At 45.2% G+C, this 22018-nt stretch overlaps 1 protein-coding gene across 13 annotated transcripts in view; it reads right to left on the bottom strand.

The window, feature by feature from the left end:
* Positions 1–22018, bottom strand: part of SFI1 (SFI1 centrin binding protein) — an 83143-nt gene that overhangs the window by 6921 nt on the left and 54204 nt on the right. For 7 of the 13 annotated variants that reach the window (XR_009697355.1, XM_061169614.1, XM_061169613.1 and 4 more), the window contains 10 exons: positions 21199–21296; positions 20048–20114; positions 16670–16800; positions 5376–5457; positions 4880–5058; positions 4113–4188; positions 3510–3605; positions 3020–3096; positions 2085–2187; positions 798–894 (listed from right to left, as the gene is read on the bottom strand). Coding sequence is in view for 12 of the 13 variants with exons in the window: in XM_061169614.1 (XP_061025597.1) it covers positions 798–894; positions 2085–2187; positions 3020–3096; positions 3510–3605; positions 4113–4188; positions 4880–5058; positions 5376–5457; positions 16670–16800; positions 20048–20114; positions 21199–21296 (1006 nt within the window). In the remaining variant the exon portion in view is untranslated. The remainder of the gene's footprint in view (positions 1–797; positions 895–2084; positions 2188–3019; positions 3097–3509; positions 3606–4112; positions 4189–4879; positions 5059–5375; positions 5458–16669; positions 16801–20047; positions 20115–21198; positions 21297–22018) is intronic. The other 6 variants (XM_061169615.1, XM_061169618.1, XM_061169619.1 and 3 more) reach the window with 6 other exon arrangements.

Genomic DNA, 22018 nt, shown 5'->3' with positions numbered 1-22018 from the left:
TCTCTTGAACAGAGAGACCGTTTCCCAGGCTGTTTGTACAGCAGGTCACGGGACTACCTGGGGCCAACCAGGCAAGTCCCTGCTCCCTAAACGGGCAAGGAAGCGGACTCTGACACGACGGGGCTGACCTGACAAGAAGCCGCCACCTTCCCATCAAAGCGCCCCACCCCGGCAACCCCCAAGTCCCCCGTTCCAGCTCCGTGTCTGCATTTCTCTGTAGGTCTCAAGCCTTGGCCTTTCATTTTAATATAAACTAGTTGGCAATCAGTTGGGAAGAGAAAGTGAAGATGTACTGGACTGAATAGTCAGTTACTCCCTACCAAGTTCACGTCCATCCCGGAACCTCAGAGCTGATGTTATTTGGGCAGAGGGTCGGTGCAGTGCAGTAACTGACAGCTGAAGTGGGCTGGGCCCGGGCCCTTAATCCCGTATGACTGGTGTCCTTCTAAGGAGAGACAGAGATACACAGGGAAGACAGCCACGTGACAACAGGGCCGAGTCTGGAGTGACCTGTCTACAACCTGAGGAACAGCAAGGATTGCCGGGAGCCACCAGAAGCTGGACAAGGCAGGAAAGGGGCCTCCCCTAGAGCCTTCGGAGGGAGCACAACCCTGCCAACGCCTGAGTTTGGACTCAGAACAATTTTCTGTTGTTTTAAAGTCTGTGGTCCTTGGTTACCTCAGCAACATGAAGCTAATACACACGAGAAAGAGACAGAGACTGAGGGGAAGCACCTTGGGAGAATAAAGAAAGCTGTGTCCTTCACAGGCCTCTCCTCAGCTTCCGGGCCCGCTTACCCCTATTCAGCGCCACCTGGGCGTCCCTGACAGCCTGGCCCTCCTGCTGTCGGTAGTATATCTGCACTGACACTGCCTCCCGCCACGCGATCAGGACCTAAGGGGCAGAAGAAGAATAGAGGGGTGATCACGGCATGTCCCGACTCCCCAGGGTCACCCCAGCTCTGCAGGCAGCTCCTCATGGAATGAGGCCAGGCGTACGGCACTCACACATGCTCCAGGAAGCGCCCGCCGTCCACGCAGATGGCAGGCAACCATGCCCAGCACCCTCGCGGGAAGCCCTGTATCTCAGGCAACGGGACCAGAGGAGCTAAACTTCATACCGTGCCACGAAGAAGTCAAGTCCTCACGTGGGCTTTCATTCTACTATTTGTTAAGTGGAAGCCTTACGTTTCACGCACTTTCACATATGAGGTACATACGAAATCACAGCAGCAGAACACAGGGGACGCCTGGCGCCTGCTCCCCAAACAGTCACGAACTCCATCCCCCCACAAAGGCCTCCTCCCTTCTGAGCCCTGAAGCCAAGCAGAGTCCTGACCGTCCTTCCAGGGGAGGGGACACACATGCTGGCCTCGGAGCGTTCCTGAGAGCAGACTGGGCCCTGACCATGTGTAATTAACACTCATCTGTGGAGGCTCCAAAGCTGTCAGCACCAGCCCCAGCCTGCCAGTGCAGGGCTCCCAGCGAACTGCTTTCTTCTAAAACACCCCAGAGTCCAGGGACCACCTCTGTCATGTCATTTGAGTCCCCTGTCTAGTGACACGTCTTCTTCTCATAGCCATGTTCCTCCCCCAGCACGTGGGCCCAGGCCACACCAAGTGGCATTTTGGGGGCCACTTCCCAGCGACAATGACCAATGACCTCACATTCCTGGATGCTCTACGGAAAGCCCGCACAGCCACGAATCCCGCAAGGCCGATGAGCAGGATGGGGGAAGGGGGGCACCCAAGCATCCTGTGCCGACACAAAGGGACAGAGGTGTGGTAACCTACACAATTTGTCCCAGCGGAAAATTCCACGTGTGTGGGAAATACTGGTTCTGGTAAGAGCTGGTTCATACTCACTACATGCCATGCTTTTGTTTTAATGGATATTGGTTCATAATTCAGTACAATAAACAAGTAAATAAACCCACCTGCTGGCACAGCTGTACGTACTGGAGAAGGGAGCCATCTCGTTTTCTAGGCTCCTCATTCAGTTCAAACCTCCAGAGCCATCCCACACCACCCTCTCACAGGAACACGGCCCCCACCCCCGGCGACCAGCTGGCTTGCCAGGGCTCACCTTGGAGCACAGGGTCCTTCTGTAGTGAGCTGCTGCTCGAGAGGCTTTCTTTGCTTCGTCCGCTTGGGCCACGACATTCTCTCTCCAGCGACGTAATGCACCCCTGCAGGTACATGGGGGGACAGGGTGATATGGGTGTGAACAGTGCGAGGCTCTTCAGCCCGGTCCTGAATCGAGGTCTCCCCATGCCCAAGCATATCTGTCGCGCTGACAGCCAAGTTTATGTTGACTGCACACCCTGCACACGGCTGAGCTGCTCTGTGCAGGTGCCGTGGGAGCACCACAGGCACTGCGGCCTCGTGCATTCACGCACCACGGGGAACACTAAGCCGTTTCCAGGTGAAGATGACACAGGTGATGCATCCATGATAAGAGAGGTGGAGACAGGGAAAATGGAGGAAGGGCACGGGCAGCCTGGAACAGCACGTGCTGAACAAACACAGAGGCAGGAAAAGAAAGAGCGGAAATGAGGGAGGGAGTAGGTTAGAGGTTGGCTCAGCAGGAGCTGTGGGACAGGCTTCGGAGGCAGTGGAGCCGAGGGGTATAAGTGAGTCCACGGGTGTGAGAGACACAGATGGTCCCAGAGGCTGGGAGAAAGGCCTGGAGAGCCGGGGGTGGGGGAATGACTGGGTGCTGAGAGGAGGTGAAAAGGCGAAACCTGCAGGTCTGAACTGGGCAGGGAGAGGCGCTCAGACTAGCAAGACACGCAGGAGATGGCGCAGCTGCTTCCCAGAGGCCCCACTCTGCACACAGTGCGGGTGCAAGACACGAGGGGCCCAGGGAACGGTGCTTGCTGTGGAAAAGCCAAAGCCACGCTCTGAGCAGCAGGAGGCAGCCAGGCCCCATCGCCTGGCCCTCGTCAGGGCCCCCCAACCCACCCGGGTCTGCAGTCTGTTCCCTGTTCCTCAGGCTGGGCCGGGGCCGTGGAGACTCACCGCAGCAGCCGCCTCTCGTGCCGGCTCTCCCTGGCTGCCACCTCCTGAAGGACGCTCCGCACCCGGCTCTGGTAAATCTGCAGATGACCAGGAGGACTGGAGGCTGCCCCAGGCCCACACCGCTCCCCACTCTCAGGCAGCCGCAGAGGTGCAGGGGCTGTGATGCCCAGAGCGCTCACCACAGAGGGCGGGGAGCGGGCAGGAGCCCACCCAACAACAGGGAGAGGACTTGCTAAGCTCTCACCTGCTGAGTCCAACCACTGGACCCCTGGACAAGGAGCCCCTCTGGTGGTGAGGCTGGTACCCCGGGCAAGGATGGGAGAACTTAGCTCTGCAGTGTAAGACCCACTGGCCAGGGCACTTGCCCTGAGTCTTGTGGAATTACTACTCTGTTTTGGGAGGGGCAGGAAGAACAAGGAAGGGAAACAAAGCCTCCAGAATCCTCCTCCCTACCAGGCAAGGAGATTTGGAGGAAAGCAGCATCTCCTACCCCCCAGGTCTGCAGCGCCCTGTACTGCAAGGTGTGCTGGCGATGCAGGTCGGCTCGCATTAGCTTCTGCTGCTCGGCACTGTGCAGGGCCAGGCGCTGTGGACACAGGAGACAGCTGGCCGCTGTGGGCCCGGGGCCGAGGAGGGCTCGGACGTGCCTCCGTTTCACACTTCGTTTGGGGGAGCTTGGGTAAGGTGCTTATTAACCTCCGAGCCCCAGCATCCTCCTCTATAAACATGCTCCTCTTAGGGGTTTGTGAGGATCATAGGGAGCAAGTGCCTGCCTGTGGGTAAATGCTAACCAATTTCAGCTTTAACATTTTTCATCCTGAAGAGGATGCCTGTGACCAGTTAGACCAGGAACTTTAAATTCAGAGCATTACGGAAGAACAGCCTGGCACCTAACAGAACATGGAACTGTGAGCCAATCATCTCATAAAACCAGGTTAGCACTGCACCTGCCACCTGGCCTCCTCCCGACACTCAGAGGCAGGTGGTTTCCGAGGGACCGTGGAGGAGACCGTATGTTCGCCCTGAGTCAGCCTGACACACGGCTCCACCTGCCCACAACCCCACGTGGGCCGCGCCTGTGCCAAAGCCTCACCTCCCTCCACCTGCTCCAGGCCCAACACAGGAGCTGTGCCGCGTGGAACCGTGCAGCCCGTGCCCTGCCCGTCCTCCTGTGGGGAGACAGTCAGTGATCAACCCAGGCCCTGCAAGGGCCCTCTCGAGGGGCACCCCTTCGTAGCCCCTGGCCCCTGCTCAGTGGTTCTTCAACATGGACGGGAACCAAGACCCTTTCAGAAGAGCTGCCAAAGGATTTAGGTTCTCCACCCAGAAAAGCACACATAAAATCAAATTTTTGTGGACAACTTCACAGGGCTCTGTATTCATGTGGTAACAGGTAACTGAGGAGGGGGTTAAATGTGGCCAGAGTTTGAGAGGTGAGAGACCCTCAGAGCATGAAGTAGATCTAGAGAGGAACCAAGGCAGGATGACGCCTGCAGGGAACACAGGGGCACCTGCCCTGGTCCTTAACCACATGGCGAGGTAAAAACTGCCACGACCTGTCCCTGGGCACGGTTGCTTCTAATGGGCCCCAATCAGCAAGCAGGATGTAGCTGATGGACAGGACCTAAGATCCACAGGCACGTCTGACCAGCCGAGTTCCTGAGCCCAGAGATCCATGTGGTGCCCCAGGAGCCTCTCCCTACAGCCCCGGTTTTGCTTAGACTGTTTCAAGTTGAATTTCCAGAACTTAAGACCAGAGTCTAGGCTAACACGACCCCTCAGACTGATGCTCAGCGCTGCTACTGCAGTCAAAGCTGCCCTGAGCCGGGAAGGGCTTCAAAGGCAGAAGCGGCCACTCACTCTGTTCTGAGCCCTCGGGCACTCTCTCTCCAGACACAGAAGGCCTTCCTGAGCCACCTGAGGCGGTGGTGGGCACAGGCCACTGCTTGTCGCTGCCACTCCAGGCGATGTGCTGCTGCTTGCTGGCACCACGTGGACCAGGACCTCTGCAGAAACTGCCGCTCTGCGTGGAGTATGGCCTGCAGCAGGGAGAGATCAGAATGGGTCAAGTAGGAGGCGATACAGAAGCCAGGGAGTCTGCAGGCCACAAACGATGACCAAGGCAGAAGAACTGGATGTGCAAGAGCTGCTCTGGCCCAGACGCCATCTGTAAACTCCACTGACAAAGGAAACAGATGCCCAGACCCTGCCCCTGCCTCGTGAGTCCTGGTCACAGGCAGGTTGCCCTTCAGGGTGGGTCTGGGTCTGGGTAGCGTCCTAGGAGGGGAGGCAGTGAGTGCAAAGGCTTGAAGCAGGTCCTCCCGGTCCCAGTACCTCCTAGGGGAGAACCACTTACCATTCTCTCTTGCAAGCGGTGTTCTCGATGCTGAGATATCTTCTGACACCAAAGTGCAAACAACTGCTTCTCTAACATCACCCTAAAAGAACCCAAATGAATAAGAGTAAACAACTCCAAAAGAATGAGAAGTTCCAAATAATTGGATTTTTTCTTTTATAAGCTGCCATTAAGAGCGAAATAAGCCTAGGTGGGGAGGAAGGAAAGCAGACAATAGACAAAAAACGCACAAATGACCCAACACATTCCACGTTGTTTCTGGCCTCACCCACATGGTACAAAAAAGACTCAGACTTTGAGACCCTATTTCTTCATCCACCCCACGCTGAATTACCAATGGTGCTCGACGCTCACAGTGAAAGTCTTTCCAGTCCATGCTGAGCAGCCAGGCTGCTGCTACACAAATTCTTGGGGGAAGTAGTTAAAAACAGATGCCAGACCCCCAAAGCTGAGCTGGGCCCCAGGAAACGGAATTTTAAACAAGTATTCCAGGGGAGGTGAAGAGAGAGACAGGTTTGTCACCTTTGCCCACTTGCACACCATAATGACATCAAAACCTGCAAAAGCAACACTGGGATGACTGGTCAACAGCCTGCAGGGGCTGTGTCTCGGCAAAGCCATCAGGACACTGGGGGACAGAAGAAGACAGCTCCCCTGGCATTTAACCCATCAGACACACCACTCAAAACACTTCCAGCCACGACACAGCAACTGGTCCTAGGCCTGCCCTCCAGCCATGTGTATTACAAAATGGGACAAGATATATGAAGCACCTGTTTCCAGGCACTGGGCAACAGGCAATGCAGATTGTGATCCTTGAGAGATGGGAAACATGCAAGGTTAGCCCCTTGGCTGCCCAGGCCTTCTCCTGGGGGCAGTTTCTGGGCACTGGGGGCAGGGGAGGGAGTCCAAGGAGAGCAGGACAGTCTCACTGAGCTGAGGCAGAGACTGGAGTTCGAGACCAGAGAGGAGGAACTGGGTGGACACGTGTGGCCTTCCCAGGCCTGGGCGGTAGCGACCCTACCCCACCCCCAGGCATGCTCATGGACACCTTGTGCCCTCCACAGATGAGGCTGCACAAGCAGACTCCACAAGCCCTAGCAGAGCAGCTGCTGCAGAGCTAAGAGCTGAATGGAGATACCAGAGGTTGGACAGGGCTGGGAGAGGGAGTTCTGGCCTAGTCAGAGTGAAGAGACCTCGCTGGGAACCTCAGACTCAGAAAGGCTAGGCCCTAGGAATAAGAGTCATGCCCTAACCCTGAAGACAAAATCAAAAAAGACCCACACAAAGAAAGAATAAAACCACACTGGACAGGATCAACAGGAACCACCAGAATAAACATGAACCACCACCTGCCAGAACAAAATGCAACACACTTTAACGAAAAGAAGCTGAAAATAATGACCCAAATGTTGGAATTGGCAAACACTTAAAAAGAGCTATTATATTTAAGTTTTGTATTTTAATGAAAAGATGAACAAAATTAGTTGACAGGGACTCTCATAAGAGAAACAAACTACAAAAAAAGAACTAAATGGTTTGGTGGTTCCTCAAAAAGTTAAACACGGAATTACCATATTGATCCAGTAATTCCACTCCTAGGTATATAGCCAAAAGGATTAAAAGCAGGGACTCAAACAGGTGCTCACAGCAGCATAATTCACAATAGCCAAAAGGTGGAAACAACCTATCTATCTATCAAGCTGACCTATCTATCAACACATGGATGGAAAAACAAATTGTGGTATGTCCATACAATGGAATATTATTAAGCCATAAAAAGGAACGAAATTCTTACATGTGCTACAATACGGATAAACCTTGAAAATGTCATGCTAAGTGGACTAAGTCAGGCACAAAATGACAAATATTTTATGGTTCCACTTACATGAGGTACATAGAATAGGCAATTGCGGAGACAGAAAGTAGGTTAGAGGTTACCTGGGCTGGGAGTAGATGACAGTGAAAAGTTACTGCTTAACGGGTACAGAGTTTCTGTTTAGGATGATGAAAAAGTTCTAGAAGTGGATAGTGGTGATGACTGTATAATACTGTGAATGTACTTAATGCCACCGAATTGTGTACTTGAAAATGGTTAAAATGGTAAGTTTTAAAAAAAATTATCTTAATGATTCAGAGTTTATTTCAGTGGAATATTAGAACTGAAAATAGATGCATATGTATATATACATGTTTTAATTTAAAAGTAAATGGAAAATAAAGCCAAACAAATTGAAGAGGAAAGATTTGAGGAGACTAATAAACTAAGCATCTTGAAAACGTAACTTCTCTCTGAACTAAGAAAGATTATATCCTTTTGGCAAGTCTTTCCTTTCAGTATAATAATAGCTACTAAGACATATAACTTATTTATTTTAGGTCCAAGAGATATTCACGGATTAAGATTAAAAGATAAATTCTTTCCCATTCCTCTCTTCTCCACATTTTCCTTCCATTTTCTCAGCCTTTATTGTCTGCTGTGATGCTGTGTGGATAACCCATTTTTAAAAAATAAATCTATTTATTTATTTATTTTTGGCTGCATTGGGTCTTTGTTGCTGCATGCAGGCTTTCTCTAGTTGCGGCAAACGGGGGCTACTCTTTGTTGCGGTGCACAGGCTTCTCATTGCGGTGGCTTCTCTTGTTGTGGAGCATGGGCTCTGGAGCGCAGGCTCAGTAGTTGTGGTACACGGGCTTAGTTGCTCCACGGCATGTGGGATCTTCCCAGACCAGGGCTTGAACCCGTGTCCCCTGCATTGGCAGGCGGATTCTTAACCACTGTGCCACCAGGGAAGTCCCCCACAACTCATTTTTGACTGAAATACTTCCAACTATCAAATGATACAGTAGACAGAAACACCAAATGACAAGACAATTAATTACCTTTACAGAAATCGTGCCACTTTATACTGAAATATTTAAAATCATGTTCTTCACACCAAAATGAAACTAATTTTATATTTTAAAAAAATTAATAATTACAATTCCTCTTTGGTTGTTTCTTTTGTGATTGTAATAAATACATAAAATATTGAGCAAACTTCATCTTTTAAAATATAAAATGGTAAGTTTTATGTTACATGTTTTACCACAATTTAAAAAAAAAAAGGAAGCAAATGAAAATCTTAGAATTGATAAGTACCATATCTGAAGTAGAAAAGTCATTGGATGGGCTACAAATTAGAAACTGCATAAGAAAGACCACTGAACTTGAAGACAGATCAACAGAAAAGCATCCAATCCAAACACCAGAGAGAAAAAGGGAAGAAAAATATTGAACAGAGCCTCGGTGACCTGTGGGACAATATTAAGTGGTCTAACATAGTATAATTTGAGTCTCAGAAGGAGAGAAGAGCAGATATAGGGTAGATAAATTACTTGAAGAAATAAAAGACTTCCCAAATTTGGCTGGAGTGGGGGTGGGGTGACACCTCTGATCCAAGCAGCTCAGTGAACCCCAAGCAGGACAAACATAAGAAAACTACACCTAAATACATCCCACCCTAAATGCTGAAAACCAAAGATTGGTAAGAACATCTTAAAAGGAAAGGAAGAGAGACAGATTACATTCAGGGAAACAATACAAATGACACGTGACTTTTCATCAGAAATAATGGAGGTGAGAAGACAACAGAACACTGTCTTAAAAACACTTGGAAGTGAGGGGATGGAGAAATCAACTCATTGTTCCATAGCCAGGGAAAAGTCCTTTAAACATGAGACAGTGAAATGAGCATAAAACAAAAGCTGAGATGGTTCATCTCCAGCTAACCTGTACTCTATAAAAATGCCAAAGGATCTTCTTCAGGATGAAAGGAAATGATACAGATAAAAACCACAAATCTACAGAAAGAAACAAAGTACACCAGATATGGAAAATATGTGGGTAAATATAGAAGACTATATTTTTTCTTCTCCTAATTTTTAAAAAATAATTCTGACGGTTTAAAGCAAAAATAATGACATTGTATTGGGTAAAAAGTATTGTAGACACAAAATATATGACAACAAATACCATCAAGATAAAGAGGAAAGGAATTTTACTATTTTTATGTTCTTACATTTAACATGAAGTAGTACAGTAGTATTCTAAATAGGGCTTCCCTGGTGGCACAGTGGTTAAGAATCCGCCTGCCAATGCAGGGGACACGGGTTCGAGCCCTGGTCCGGGAAGATCCCACATGCCGCAGAGCAACTAAGCCCGTGCGCCACAACTACTGAGCCTGTGCTCTAGAGCCTGGAAGCCACAACTACTGAGCCCACATGCCACAACTACTGAAGCCCGCACACCTAGTGCCCATGCCCCACAACAAGAGAAGCCACCCCAATGAGAAGCCTGCGTACTGCAACGAAGAGTAGCCCCCTCTCACCACAACTAGAGAAAGCCCACGTGCAGCAACGAAGACCCAACACAGCCAAAAAAAAAAAAAAAAATAGTATTCTAAATAGAGCTGTAATAAGTTAATGATGCATACTGTAATTCCTAGAACTACTTTAAAAAATACAAAAGGTAGACCCCGAAAAGCCAAAGCAATCCTGAGAAAAAAAGAACAAAGCTAGAGGTATCATACTCCCTGACTGAAAATTATACTACAAAGCTATATTAATCAAAACAACATGGCACTGGCAGGAAAAAAAAAAAAGACACACAGATCAATGGAACAGAATTGAGAGCACAGAAATAAATCCACACATATATGGACAACTGATTTATGATAAAGAAGCAAAGAACACACAATGCAGAAAGGATAGTCTCTTCAAAAAATAGTGTTGAGAAAACTGGACAACCACACGTAAAAGAATAAAACTAGACCACTATTTTACAGCATACACAAAAATTAACTCAAAATGTATTAAACACTTGAATGTATGACCGAAACCATAAAAATCCTAGAAGAAAACACAGGCAGTACAACCTCTGACATTGGTCTTAGCAATATCTTTCTGGATACACCTCATTCAGGCAAAAGAAACAAAAGCAAAAATAAACAAATGGACTACATCAAACTAAAAATCTAAAGTAGGTAGAAAGAACAAAATAAAGAGCTTACATCAATTAAAGAAAAATAAACAAGAAAATTAGCAAAAGTTGGCTTTTTAAAAAAACAAATAAATTCTTAGCAAGACTGATCAAGAAAAAGAGAGAAAACACACAAATTACCAAAATCAGGAATGCAAGTGGTGGTATCATTCCAGATTCTACAGACATTAAAGGGCACCTTTTTTTAATATAAATTTATTTGTTTATTTATTTATTTATTTATTTATGGTTGCATTGGGTCTTTGTTGCTGCGCATGGGCTTTCTCTAGTTGTGGTGAGTGGGGGCTACTCTTCGTTGTGGTATACTTGCTTCTCATTGCGGTGGCTTCTCTCGTTGCAGAGCATGGGCTTTAGGCGCACAGGCTTCAGTAGTTGTGGCACGCGGGCTCTAGAGCGCAAGCTCAGTAGTCGTGACGCACGGGCTTAGTTGCTCCGCGGCATGTGGGATCTTCCCAGACCAGGGCTCAAACCCCTGTCTCCTGCACTGGCAGGTGGATTCTTAACCACTGTGCCAGCAGGGAAGTTCCAAAAGGAACTTTTATGAACAGCTTTATGCCAATATATTTGACACCCTGGACAGAATGAAAAATTCCTTGAAAAACAGAGCTTACCAAAACTGACAAAAAAAGAAACTCTCAGTAGCTCTGTATCTATTTACAAAATGAAATCTGTAATCAAAAACCTTCTCATTGAAAAACAAAAACAAAAACTCTAGGCCCAGATAATTTCACTAGGAAATTCCAAATTTAAAGAAATAATACCAACCTTAAAAAGCCTTTCAGAAAATAAAGGTAAAACATTACAAGAGAACTATAGACCAATATCCCTCGTGAAAGTACATGTAAAAAAATTTAACAAAACGTTAACAGACCAAAATCAATAATATGTAAAATGGATAATACACCACGACCAAGTTGGGTTTGTCTCAGGAATGCAAGGTTGATTTAACATTTGAAAACCAGGAAAACTATATGATCATCTCAGTAAATGTGGAAAGAGCATTTGGCAAAATTTATCCACCATTCATAATAAAAACAGTCAGAAAACTAAGAATAGAAGGGAACATTCTCAATCTAATAAAGGGCATCTATAAAAAGCTAACGCCTCAACAGTGAAATACTAACTGCTTTTGTTTTTCCCCTAAGATTGGGAAAAAGACAAGTATGTACCCTCTTATCACTTCTATTCAATACCTTATTGGAGATCCTAGCCAGTGCAATAAGAGGAGAAAAAAAGCATACAGACTGGGAAGTATAAATTAAGTTGCCTTTGTTTACGTATGACATGATTATTTATGCAGAAACCCTATGCAATTTTAAAAGAAGAAAGGAAGGATGAACTAAAACTAGTAAGTGAATTTAGAAATTTAGAATGGTCATGGAACTCAAGTTATCGACTGTACTTCTATATATTAGGACAAACAATTAGAAAATGTAATTTAAAAGTAATTCCATTTACAACAGCATCAAAAAAAAAAGATATTTAGGAATAAATTTAACAATATATATATATAACTTCAATGCAAAGTTACAAAACACTGCTGAGAAAAATTAAAGAAAACCTATATAAATGGAGGATGTACCAAGTTCTTTTTATGGTAAGTCTCAATATGGTTAAGATATCCAATCTCCCCTAAATTGATCTATACAGATTCAGTGTGATTCCAAACAAAATCCCAGGAAGAACAAACTGATTTCAAAACCTGCTATAAAGATACAGTAATCAAGATAGTATCTTAACGGCATAAGAATAAACGCATTAAACACACAGATAAATGAAACAGAAAAGAAAGTCCAGAAATAGATACAAACATATATGGCCAATTGATTTTCAACAAAGGTGCCAAGGCAATTCAATGGGGGAATGCAAGTCTTCTCAAGAAATGGTGCTGGACTGTATGCCGCAACTAAGAGTCCGCAAGCCGCAACTAAGAAGTCCTCATGCCGCAACTAAGAAGTCCTCATGCCGCAACTAAGAAGTCCGCATGCCACAACAAAGATCCTGTGTGCCACAACTAAGACTTGGCGCAGCATGCATGCATGCATGAATGAATGAATAAATAAATATTAAAAAAAAGAAATGGTGCTGGAAAAAACCGAAGAACAGAAAAAAAAAAAAATCCTTGACTCCTACCTCATACCATATACAGAAAAAAATTCAAGATGATCACAGACCTAAATGTAAATGCTAAAACTATAAAGCTTCTGGAGAAAATGTAGGAAGATATCTTTTGAGATCTTGGAGTAGGCAAATTATTTTAGAGAGAACCCCCAAATCACTAATTATAAAAGAAAAAAACTGAGGAAATGGACTGTATCAAAAATTATTTTAAACCACCACAATATAATTTTTCTACTTTTTATTTATTTTTATTATTATTATTTTTAATTTCTTTTTTTTGGCCGTGCTGTGCAGCATGTGGGATCTTAGTTCCCTGACCAGGGATTGAATCCAGGCCCCCTGCATTGGAAGCACAGTCTTAACCACTGGACCACCAGGAAAGTTCCCCTGGACTGTATCGAAATTAAACACTTCCACTCATCAAAAAAAAAAAACAACCTATTAATTCATTTCAGTACATATATAACCACCTACTTTGCTCTCAATTAAAAAAAAATACTGTTAAAAAATGGAAAAGCAAGCCACACACTGCAAGAAAATATTTTTAATACCTAGTCCAATAAAAGAAATAATATGAACCAGAATAATTTTTAAAAAACTTCTACAAATCAATAATAATTTTAAAGAGACATATAACCTAATTTTTTAAAAAGCTAGGAAAAAGACTTGAACAGGCACTTCACAAAAGAGATAAAATGGTCAATAAGCACATGATAAAGGCTGAAAGAGTCAAAACCTGTCTGGTATTCAAAGAACGAAAATCAGCTCAGACTGAAAAGAAAGAACAGCTCTACCATTCATCAGTCACACAGAAAGCCAACTGCAAAGAAACACTGTTTCTCCCAACATCATGCAGCGGTTGTAAGATGCCACAAGGACCCCCTCTTTGGATGGTTATTGCTTCCTCACCAGTGATGCCCCAGACAAGCTTTGTTATGTCCATTCACTCCTGAGGATACTCATGACAGCTCTCCCTAGTGAGTCCCTCCTCAACTTGCCTCAGAAACAGCAATCAATCCAAAACAGATCCCTGTTTCTCTTAGAGTCTCCTCAGTTCCTTCAGTGGGAGCCCAAAGGTTACAAATTCCCTTCCCTCAGGTACAGCAGCATTCCAGAGTTCCTCTGGAATTCCCTCCTTCCTGGCAATCAATCTGACTTGGTCAAATTACAGAGGCTTCCGTTCCTGGCTCATTAGGCTTTAAAGAAATGCTGGACAATCATTAGTCGTCAGGAAAATGAGACAGCACTCCACACCCACTGTAACGGCTAAGTTAAAAAGACTGTCAAAAACAAAGTTGGTGAGGATGTGGAGCAACCAGAATTCTCAGATTTGCTGGTGGGAGCATAAAATGATGCAACCACCTGTAAGATTAAGCATAAACCCACCCCTGATCCAGAAGTCTACTTCTTGGTATCTACCCAAGAGAAATGAAAACATATTCCACTAAAACAAATGTTCACGGCAGCCTTACGCATAATGGCCTCAAACTGGAAACAACTCCTCTGTTAAAATGGATCAAAATACTGTCTTCGATTCATACAATAGAATACTACTCAGCAAATAAAAAACAGCTACAGATACATGCAACAACCTGGCACAATCTCAAAAACATTACGCTGAACTTTAAAAGACTTGCAGACACAATAGAGTACGTACTGCCTGATCCCACTGTACAAAGTTCAAAAACATGCAAAATTAACCTAGAATGCCAGAAATCAGAACAGTGGTTATTTATGCAGGATAGGAACTGGCTGGAAAAGGGCTTGAAGGAACTTTCTGGGGTGATGGAAATGTTCCGTATGTTGACTGGGGTGTTGATTATCCAGAGATGTAATTTGTAAAAACTCATCAATCTGTTTACTTAACATCTGTACCTTTCACTGTATGTAAATTTTAGCTCAATTAAAAAAAAAAAAAGGCAAACCAGTCTTGTCTCATTATCAGTATAATATTTCACTGGCAGGTTAATAAACTACCATTTTTATTCATAATTCATGAGATTCCACCATAAATTCCATCCGTATTCCTAAAATATTTTTTTAAATACCCTAAGAATTATGGAAAGATAGAACATACATTTATCTAGAACTTTGATTTGCTAAACTCCAAACCAAACCTATGGATATTAATTTACCCTAAGAGTCACAAATCAATTCTAGGGGTCAGGGGACAGTTAATATTTTATGCTGGGCACTCTGCTTGTATTTTACGTGGATTATCCCACTTAGTTTTCATGACAACCCTGTGAGATAAGGACTATTATCAAATCACCTCCATTCTAAACTTGAGGAAACAGGGGCTCAGAGAGACTGAGTGGCTTGTCCAGGGTCACAGAGCTGGCAAGCATGGAGCAAGGGTCTGAACTCGGTCAGGCCTGTCGGCTTCTAGGCCAGGTTCTCAATCACTCTGCCTTCTTGTGAACCACGAAGGCGGGAACCTGAAAAACTAACTTTTCTAAAAAGATCTCACTAAACCCGAAAAAGATAACGCCTAGATCCTCTTCGCCATCCTTCAAGCCTCCGTGCTACTTCCTGCCTCTGATTCACCTTCCACCCTTTTGTCTCAAGTGATGGTTCTAAACTCACCCATGCCTGCCCCCCAGCAAAAGCCCTTTTAGGAGCTCCTCTTGGCTGCTTTGAAGGTACCCTCAATTTCTGGTCCCCACAACATGCCAAAATACAAAAAAGCAATAGAACCAAACATGACTCATTTGTAAAGAAAACAAAGGGGTGTGTATGTGTGTGTTTTCGTAGTGAAGCCATTTTTTGAATGAATCTTACACTAGACCTCAACACAGGAACTAAGGAAAGGCGCAGCTGCTCTCTGCAGGGGAGGGGGCAGAGGTAAGTGCTAGCCCATGTCAGCCACTTTTCCTTGTGGCCACCCCCTAGAAACATCTTGAACTTCGTGTAAGGAGCCCGGGGTTCTGGCTGATCCTCTCAAACCAGCATTCAGAGTCCTCCAAAGCCAAGTTCATTGTAACTTCTCCCAATGCATGTCCCTCCCCCTTGTTTCACTGTCCTAAGTTGATGCACACAGTCCTCAGGGCAATCTCCCAAACTGTCACCGTACTAGTTCCACGCACCTGCTCAAACACCTGTCCATCATCTACCTGTAGGAGCAGGCAGCCCCTCAGTCTGGCCCTCTTCATCCCACCAGCCATCCTCACCCCCAGCTCACAGAGAGTCTCCCCAGGGCACCTCCCTCAGCACCAGGTCTGAGCTCTGGAAGAACTTGTGCTAACACCATTGAGGACACATGGGTCTATTCTCTTGGATTGTTCTTCAATTGTCCCTTGTATATCAGTCTCTCCTCCTCACCAAGATTTAAAGTTCCTACCCAGTCATCAAAAAGATATTCCTCTTGATCCAGTAGCAAGTACTTGGACTTTGGAATCAGGGAGACTGAATGTAAACCCTGGCTCTGCCACTTAATGGTTGTTACATGGGTGAGTCATTTATCACTTTGAACCTGTTCTCTCAGGACTGCTGTGAGAAGGAAATTATTAGTGAAGATGACGATATCACAGGCAAATGAGCTTCTATATTTTCCTTTTACCCATCACACCGCACCCACCACAGTGGCCAACAGTTAGTCATTAATAATCTCTTCATGACATTCCACCAACAGGTAGCACGGACCTGGCTCTGGGCAAGTTTGCCCCTGTGAGAGCTAAAAGGATGGAGCTCTGCTCCTTGCCCGTTCTAATTTTGTTGACAACGATAATTTCAAGACTTCAAAAAGCCAGGTCTAGCAGAACAGGAACCAAGCGTTTCAGGGAAATCACGCTCAAGAAAGCCTGCCAAGGCGATGCGAGGTCCAACCACACTCTGATCCAGAAAGCTAATGGGCAGCTTTAATGCGGCTCACTGCGGCTTGTAACGAGGGAACGGGCATAAAACCAGGGCTGTTCTGAAAGCACTTGCTACACAGAGAGACACAAGTTTTCCCAGGGGAAACACTGGCTGTCTTTTTCTGCTACATGAGCTCAAAGAGCCCACATTATTGAAAATCAAGGAAGAACCAGGGCCTAGGGGACTAGCAGGCTAAGAAACAAAGCAAATGGCTATGTGGGTGGCAGAACTGACCTGAGACGCCTGGCCCAGGGCAGACAGGAGCCGCACGGCGTACCTGTGAAAGCGTGCTGCTCTGGCATAGAGAACTCTCTCCTGCTGGTGCCACTGCCAGAGCCTTCTCCATGCCTGGAAGGCCCCAGGGAGGGCTCTCCGCTGAAAGTGACTGTCTGCTCTGGCCTGCAACAGCTAAAGTAAAACAATGAAAGACCTTTATTTGTACTTTACATTAAAAAGAAAAAGACCTTTCAGGGTCACACTCTCGAGGAAGGGGTGCTTCCTACACATTTTTTAAAATGAAAATCATTATTTCTAATCTTTGCCAACATGACAGGTGAAAAATGAAATATGATAGGTGAAAATGCTTCCCTTTAATTAAAAGTGAGTTAAGCATCTCTTTATACATTTGTCTATGTATGTGTGTGTATAGATATATATTTATCTAAACTTTTTTCCTATGGCCTAAGTGTTCATCCTCATTGCCCATTTTACTGATTGTCAGCATTTTAACTCTGATATATATGGGCTTTTTCAACCTTAAATTTATTAGTCCTTTGTCTTGTGTGTTATCAATTTTGTTCCTACCCTGTAAAATATCTTTTGATTTTGTTTATAATGTTTATTTGTGGTACAGATTCTTTAAATTTTTATGTAATTATAAATTTCACTGATACATTAGTAAGAAGACAGACAACTGACATAAGACTATATATGCCTCCATGATCCAAAATTTGGGAGGAAAAGCATATACACGTGTGGTGGCTTTTAAAACAGGACTGCAAATTCTTTCATCCTCCTTCCCTTGAATCTGGGGGGACAGTGGCTACTCTGACCAGTAGAGTATGGCGAAAGTGACACTAAGTGACTTCCTAGGCTAGGTCTTAAAGGGCCACACAGCTTTTGTCTTGTTCACTGGAACACTCACTTTTGTAGCCCTGAGCTGCAACACAGGAAGTCTGACTACCCAGGGGCCACCATGCTGTAAGGAAGCCCAAGCCTCTTGGAGAAGTCATATGCAGGCACTCTGGTTAATAGTCCCAGTGGAGCCCCATCTTCAAGTCATTCCAGCCCAGGAACCAAACTTGTAAGTAAAGAAACTTCTAGAAGACTCTAACCCCCTGCCACCAGAATCTTCCCAGTGGAGGTCCCAGTAATCACAGAGCGGAGACCAGCCATCCTTGCTATGTCCTGTCTCAATTTTTGACCCACAAAATCCTTAAGCATAATAAAATGGTGGTTGTTTTAAGCCACTGAGTTTGGGGTGAGTTTTTACAGAGCAATAGAAAACTAAACAGCATGCCTATGTGTGTGTTTGTGAATACATGGGTACACACATTCCTACCCACACAGAGGAAAAAAAATACCAGGTTTATTCATCAAATGTCATCTTAAGAGGCAGGATTATGGGTGTTTTAATTTTTTCTTCTTTATGTCTTCCTATACTTCCCAAATTTTCTGTGATGTCTACATATTGCTTATGGGCATTTTCAAATGTAAACAAGAGTAGAAGCAATAGTATAATGAATCCCCTCAAACTTATTGCCCAGCTTCAACAATTAGCAAACATTCTTGCCATTCTTTATATATTACTTTTTAAATAGAAAGAAACCCACAATAAATAATACTTTTATCTTTTCCTAAAATAGAAGGAACTGATGAGCTTCTTGGATATCTAAACCAAGAGATAACATTCAGATTGTTAGCTAAAGATTTTTTAAAAAACAACAGCTGAAAAAAAACAAAACAAACAACAGCTGAGCAGGGCTCTTACTATTTTTGAGACCTTCCACTGTGCAGGCCGTGTTGGAGCCCTGTAAGAGATAAGGACTCTGACCCTCGACCTACCAGTGCTGGGCCCCAGGGTCGAGGATATCCCTTTTTTCAGGGAGAAACTAAATGAGACCCTTTGCTTCTTTTCCACCTTGAATAAACATAACCTTTCAACTCTGAGGCTCATGTTCTTTTTCTAAAAAGGCTCTTTCTTCACATTCTGTTGTGCTTGTATTCAACGAGCTTAAGAGACCCAGTGGCAATGTCCTTTCCGAAACAGCCACATAATCCAAAGGGACGTCAAAGAATGTACCAATTCTAAACATTTTCTAGGTGTGGAAGGCAAAGGTGACACAAAAACAAGCCATGCCCTGGGTTAGCCCCATCCAAACACCAAGAACTGAGGTGATCCTTGGGGAAAACTCTGAAGCAATCACCGGCAGCTCATCTGTTTGTTCACTCGTGTGTTCATTCACTCATCCAAATACTAGTCAGCACCTACCCTTTGTCAACAGTTCAGGAGAAGAATGAGGCAGGACAGGCTGTACCCTCAAGGAGCCCCCAGCCTGGCAGGGAGGGAGGCCAGCCAACAACATGCTATGAGAAAGCTGCACAAGGGGTGGAGCAGGGGGAAGAGGTGACACCTGAGCTGAAAGGGCAGCAGGCAGATTGGGAAGCAGGAGCTAGCAGAGAATATTCAGGGAAGGACCGGCAGCTTGACTGTGTGCAGCTGTGAAGGGGCAGAGCGGTAACAGGAATGGGGAGAGAAGTAGACAGGACCAGCTCCCAAAGGAGTCTGTATGCCTCCCAAAACTGAGGAACCAGCCAAACTCTTTAGATTCACTGTTAGACTCGAGCAGCAGATAGAGGAGGGGGTGGAGAGGACAGCACAAAAATACCCAGGAGGAGCTTCGTTCGTGTCCTCCCCGTTTCACCGCAGGGATGGCCAAACAGAGGCCTGCGCAGTCCACCTCCCACCGCAAGGCCTGTGCAGACATCATCAGTTGAACACACACTCCCCTGAGTCTGAACGTGGCCTGGAAATCCTTCTCGGTTCAGCGCTCCAGACGGCTACCTGCCATCATTAGAGCCACCCTGGGGCTAAACTACAAGCCCCCCGAGAGCAGGAACTTTGTCTGCTTTGCATCACAGCTGCATCCTCAGTTCTTGGCCTGGCATAGCAGCCACTCAGTAAGTCTTTCTTAAATGGAGCTGAATCCGTCTTTCTCTACCTGCCTTCACTAATCCCTCAGCCTGACCTCCACCTCCTCCCACCACTGTGGGCACCTGTGTCTCACACCGTTTAGCTCTGGGATATGGCGCTCAGGCTCTGCACTTTCCCCAACATCTCCTGAAGGTCTCAGGAGGGGCTGGCTGAGTAATATAATCAACAATTTGGGTCAAGATGTGAATGGAATGGCTGATACGCTCACCACCTTCAGAGAGCAGCTGCATTTTCAAAGCAGATGAAGGGACAGGAGTTATGCAGACTTTCTGACATCCCTGGGGGGGTCTGGGGCAGATACCTTTGAGCTTTTCACAGTACCCTCTCTTCCAAATCAGAACACCAGACCTCTTGGTACAGGCCTTTTCCAAGAATCTTTCCAAAGAAATCGCATCCAAGAATGTAAGCCAGCAGAGCTCCCTGCTCTGAGGAACTCCATACCTGCTGGGATCGCCTCTTCTGAGTATACAGTAACCACAATTTGAAACACTTGCGTAGCAATGTTATTCTGAAATGAAACACACAACACCAAGGTAACTGCCCTCCCACTTTCAGGTTTCAGGTTTTCAGAATTGTGTTTTGATATTAAGGAAGGTAAATCTGGGCATAGGTACATCTTGAGCGTTAAAGGCACCCCAGGGGTTTCATTCTAAGGGAAATAAGAACCTGTTTTCTGACATGAAATCTGCCAAACCCCCACCCCGATTTTGGACTGTGGCTTGCCCCCAAAATTTGACAACTTTCTTGTAAAGCTAATTAGACCACCAAGCACAGTGTCTCTGGAACTCAGGTAATATGTATGAAATCCCCCAAATATCCTGAATTTTCTGATTTTACGGCCAAACTCTGGGGCCTGTTTAGGACCACCTGGGTCTGTGACATGCTTTCACACAGTGATACTGAGAGTGAGAACCACATTCAGCTTTGTAAACCAGGATTTAGAATAATGATACATCCTGACAACTCCAAACTGACTCAGTCAAATATTGCATTTCTCACTGACTCATTAAAAAGTGCCCCAAAATCATACCTATAACTATGCAAAATAAGTTAATTATACTCTTGGGAGAGGGTTTATCGAACATTTCTTGCAGCAAGAAAGTGAATAGTGGTTCCCTCTGAATAGTAAGACTAAGGGGTCGAAGGAAGGGGTCCAGGCAGCCTTTATTTTTAACTTTCTACTTCTTTCCTATACATTCTGAGTTTTTCTTGTGGACATGTGGTGCTTTTATTTATTTTAACTGAATGATTAACTCTAAAAAATTGAGGACACACTCTACACCCTCCAAGACCAAGCCACAAACACCCACCTGCCTGCGCCGTCTCTGTAACACTATCAGTGCCTACATTCCAAGATGGAACGTCACTAACACCTGAAAACTGAGGCAGTGGTGGCCGAGCACCAGCACAAACATCCTCATTCTACCTCCCATCCCATCAACCAAAAGGAAAAGGCAAGCTCAGGAACACTGGTTTACAGCAGGGCCTTTCTCAATCTGCCGCAGTAACACACTGAGGGTGATGATGACTCCTGGAGACCAGCCAGTCAGTCACAACGGGCCCCTGGGGAGCCTGAAGGCCACAGTCCCTACCTGTAGTGGTCCCAGGCTGCACACAGGAAGGGGAGCTGCTCACTTTCCTCCCTCTGATCAATCTGAGACTGCCAGAGGTTCCAGAACCTGTGCAGTAGCTGCAGCAAAACAGGAAGGAAACAGAAGTTTATTAAGGCAAAAGGTAAAATGATCTCTCTTGACCCATTAGTTAGCAAATCTGTAATTCCAGAAGACTGTAAGCTCCCCCAAAGCAGTAATTACCTCAATTTGGAGCACCCAACATATAACAGATTTGCAAAATAATTTTGGCCAAGCAATATGGATCTATTCTGGGCCAACATAAAAGGCAAAAAGCTGGATCTACCAAATCTATGTAAATCAGAATGAAGAAGGTATTCCTAATCTGGGCCTCATGGAAGACAAAGCCATTTTAGAAGTTAAAACTGATCTTATCACCTACTACTGCCTATAAAGTAGTCTTGCCAAAAAGTGTTTAACTTCAATCTAATCAAGCCCTTAGATCTAACTTCTAGTTTGTAAGAGCTACACAGGAAAAAGGAAAATCAAATGACATCATAAGGAAACAGAAAACTGGAGAATATGGAAGACTGTACAAAATAACTGGCATTCCTTTTCAAAAAGTCAATGTTATTAAGAAAGATAGTGTACATTATGCTAAGTGAAATAAGCCAATCACAAAAGGGCAAATACTGTAAATATGAGGTACCTAGAATAGTCAAATTCAAAGAGACAGAAAGGAGAATGGTGGTTGCCAGGGGCTGGGGGAGGAGAAAGAGAATGGGAGTTATTGTTTAATTCACAGAGTTTCAGTTTTGCAAGATGAAAAAGGTTCTGGACA

Source organism: Eubalaena glacialis, chromosome 15 (assembly GCF_028564815.1).
Source record: "Eubalaena glacialis isolate mEubGla1 chromosome 15, mEubGla1.1.hap2.+ XY, whole genome shotgun sequence".
Taxonomy (NCBI): Eukaryota; Metazoa; Chordata; class Mammalia; order Artiodactyla; family Balaenidae; genus Eubalaena; species Eubalaena glacialis.
The sequence above is the reverse complement of the archived record's forward strand: the minus strand, read 5'-3'. Positions and strand labels throughout refer to the sequence as shown.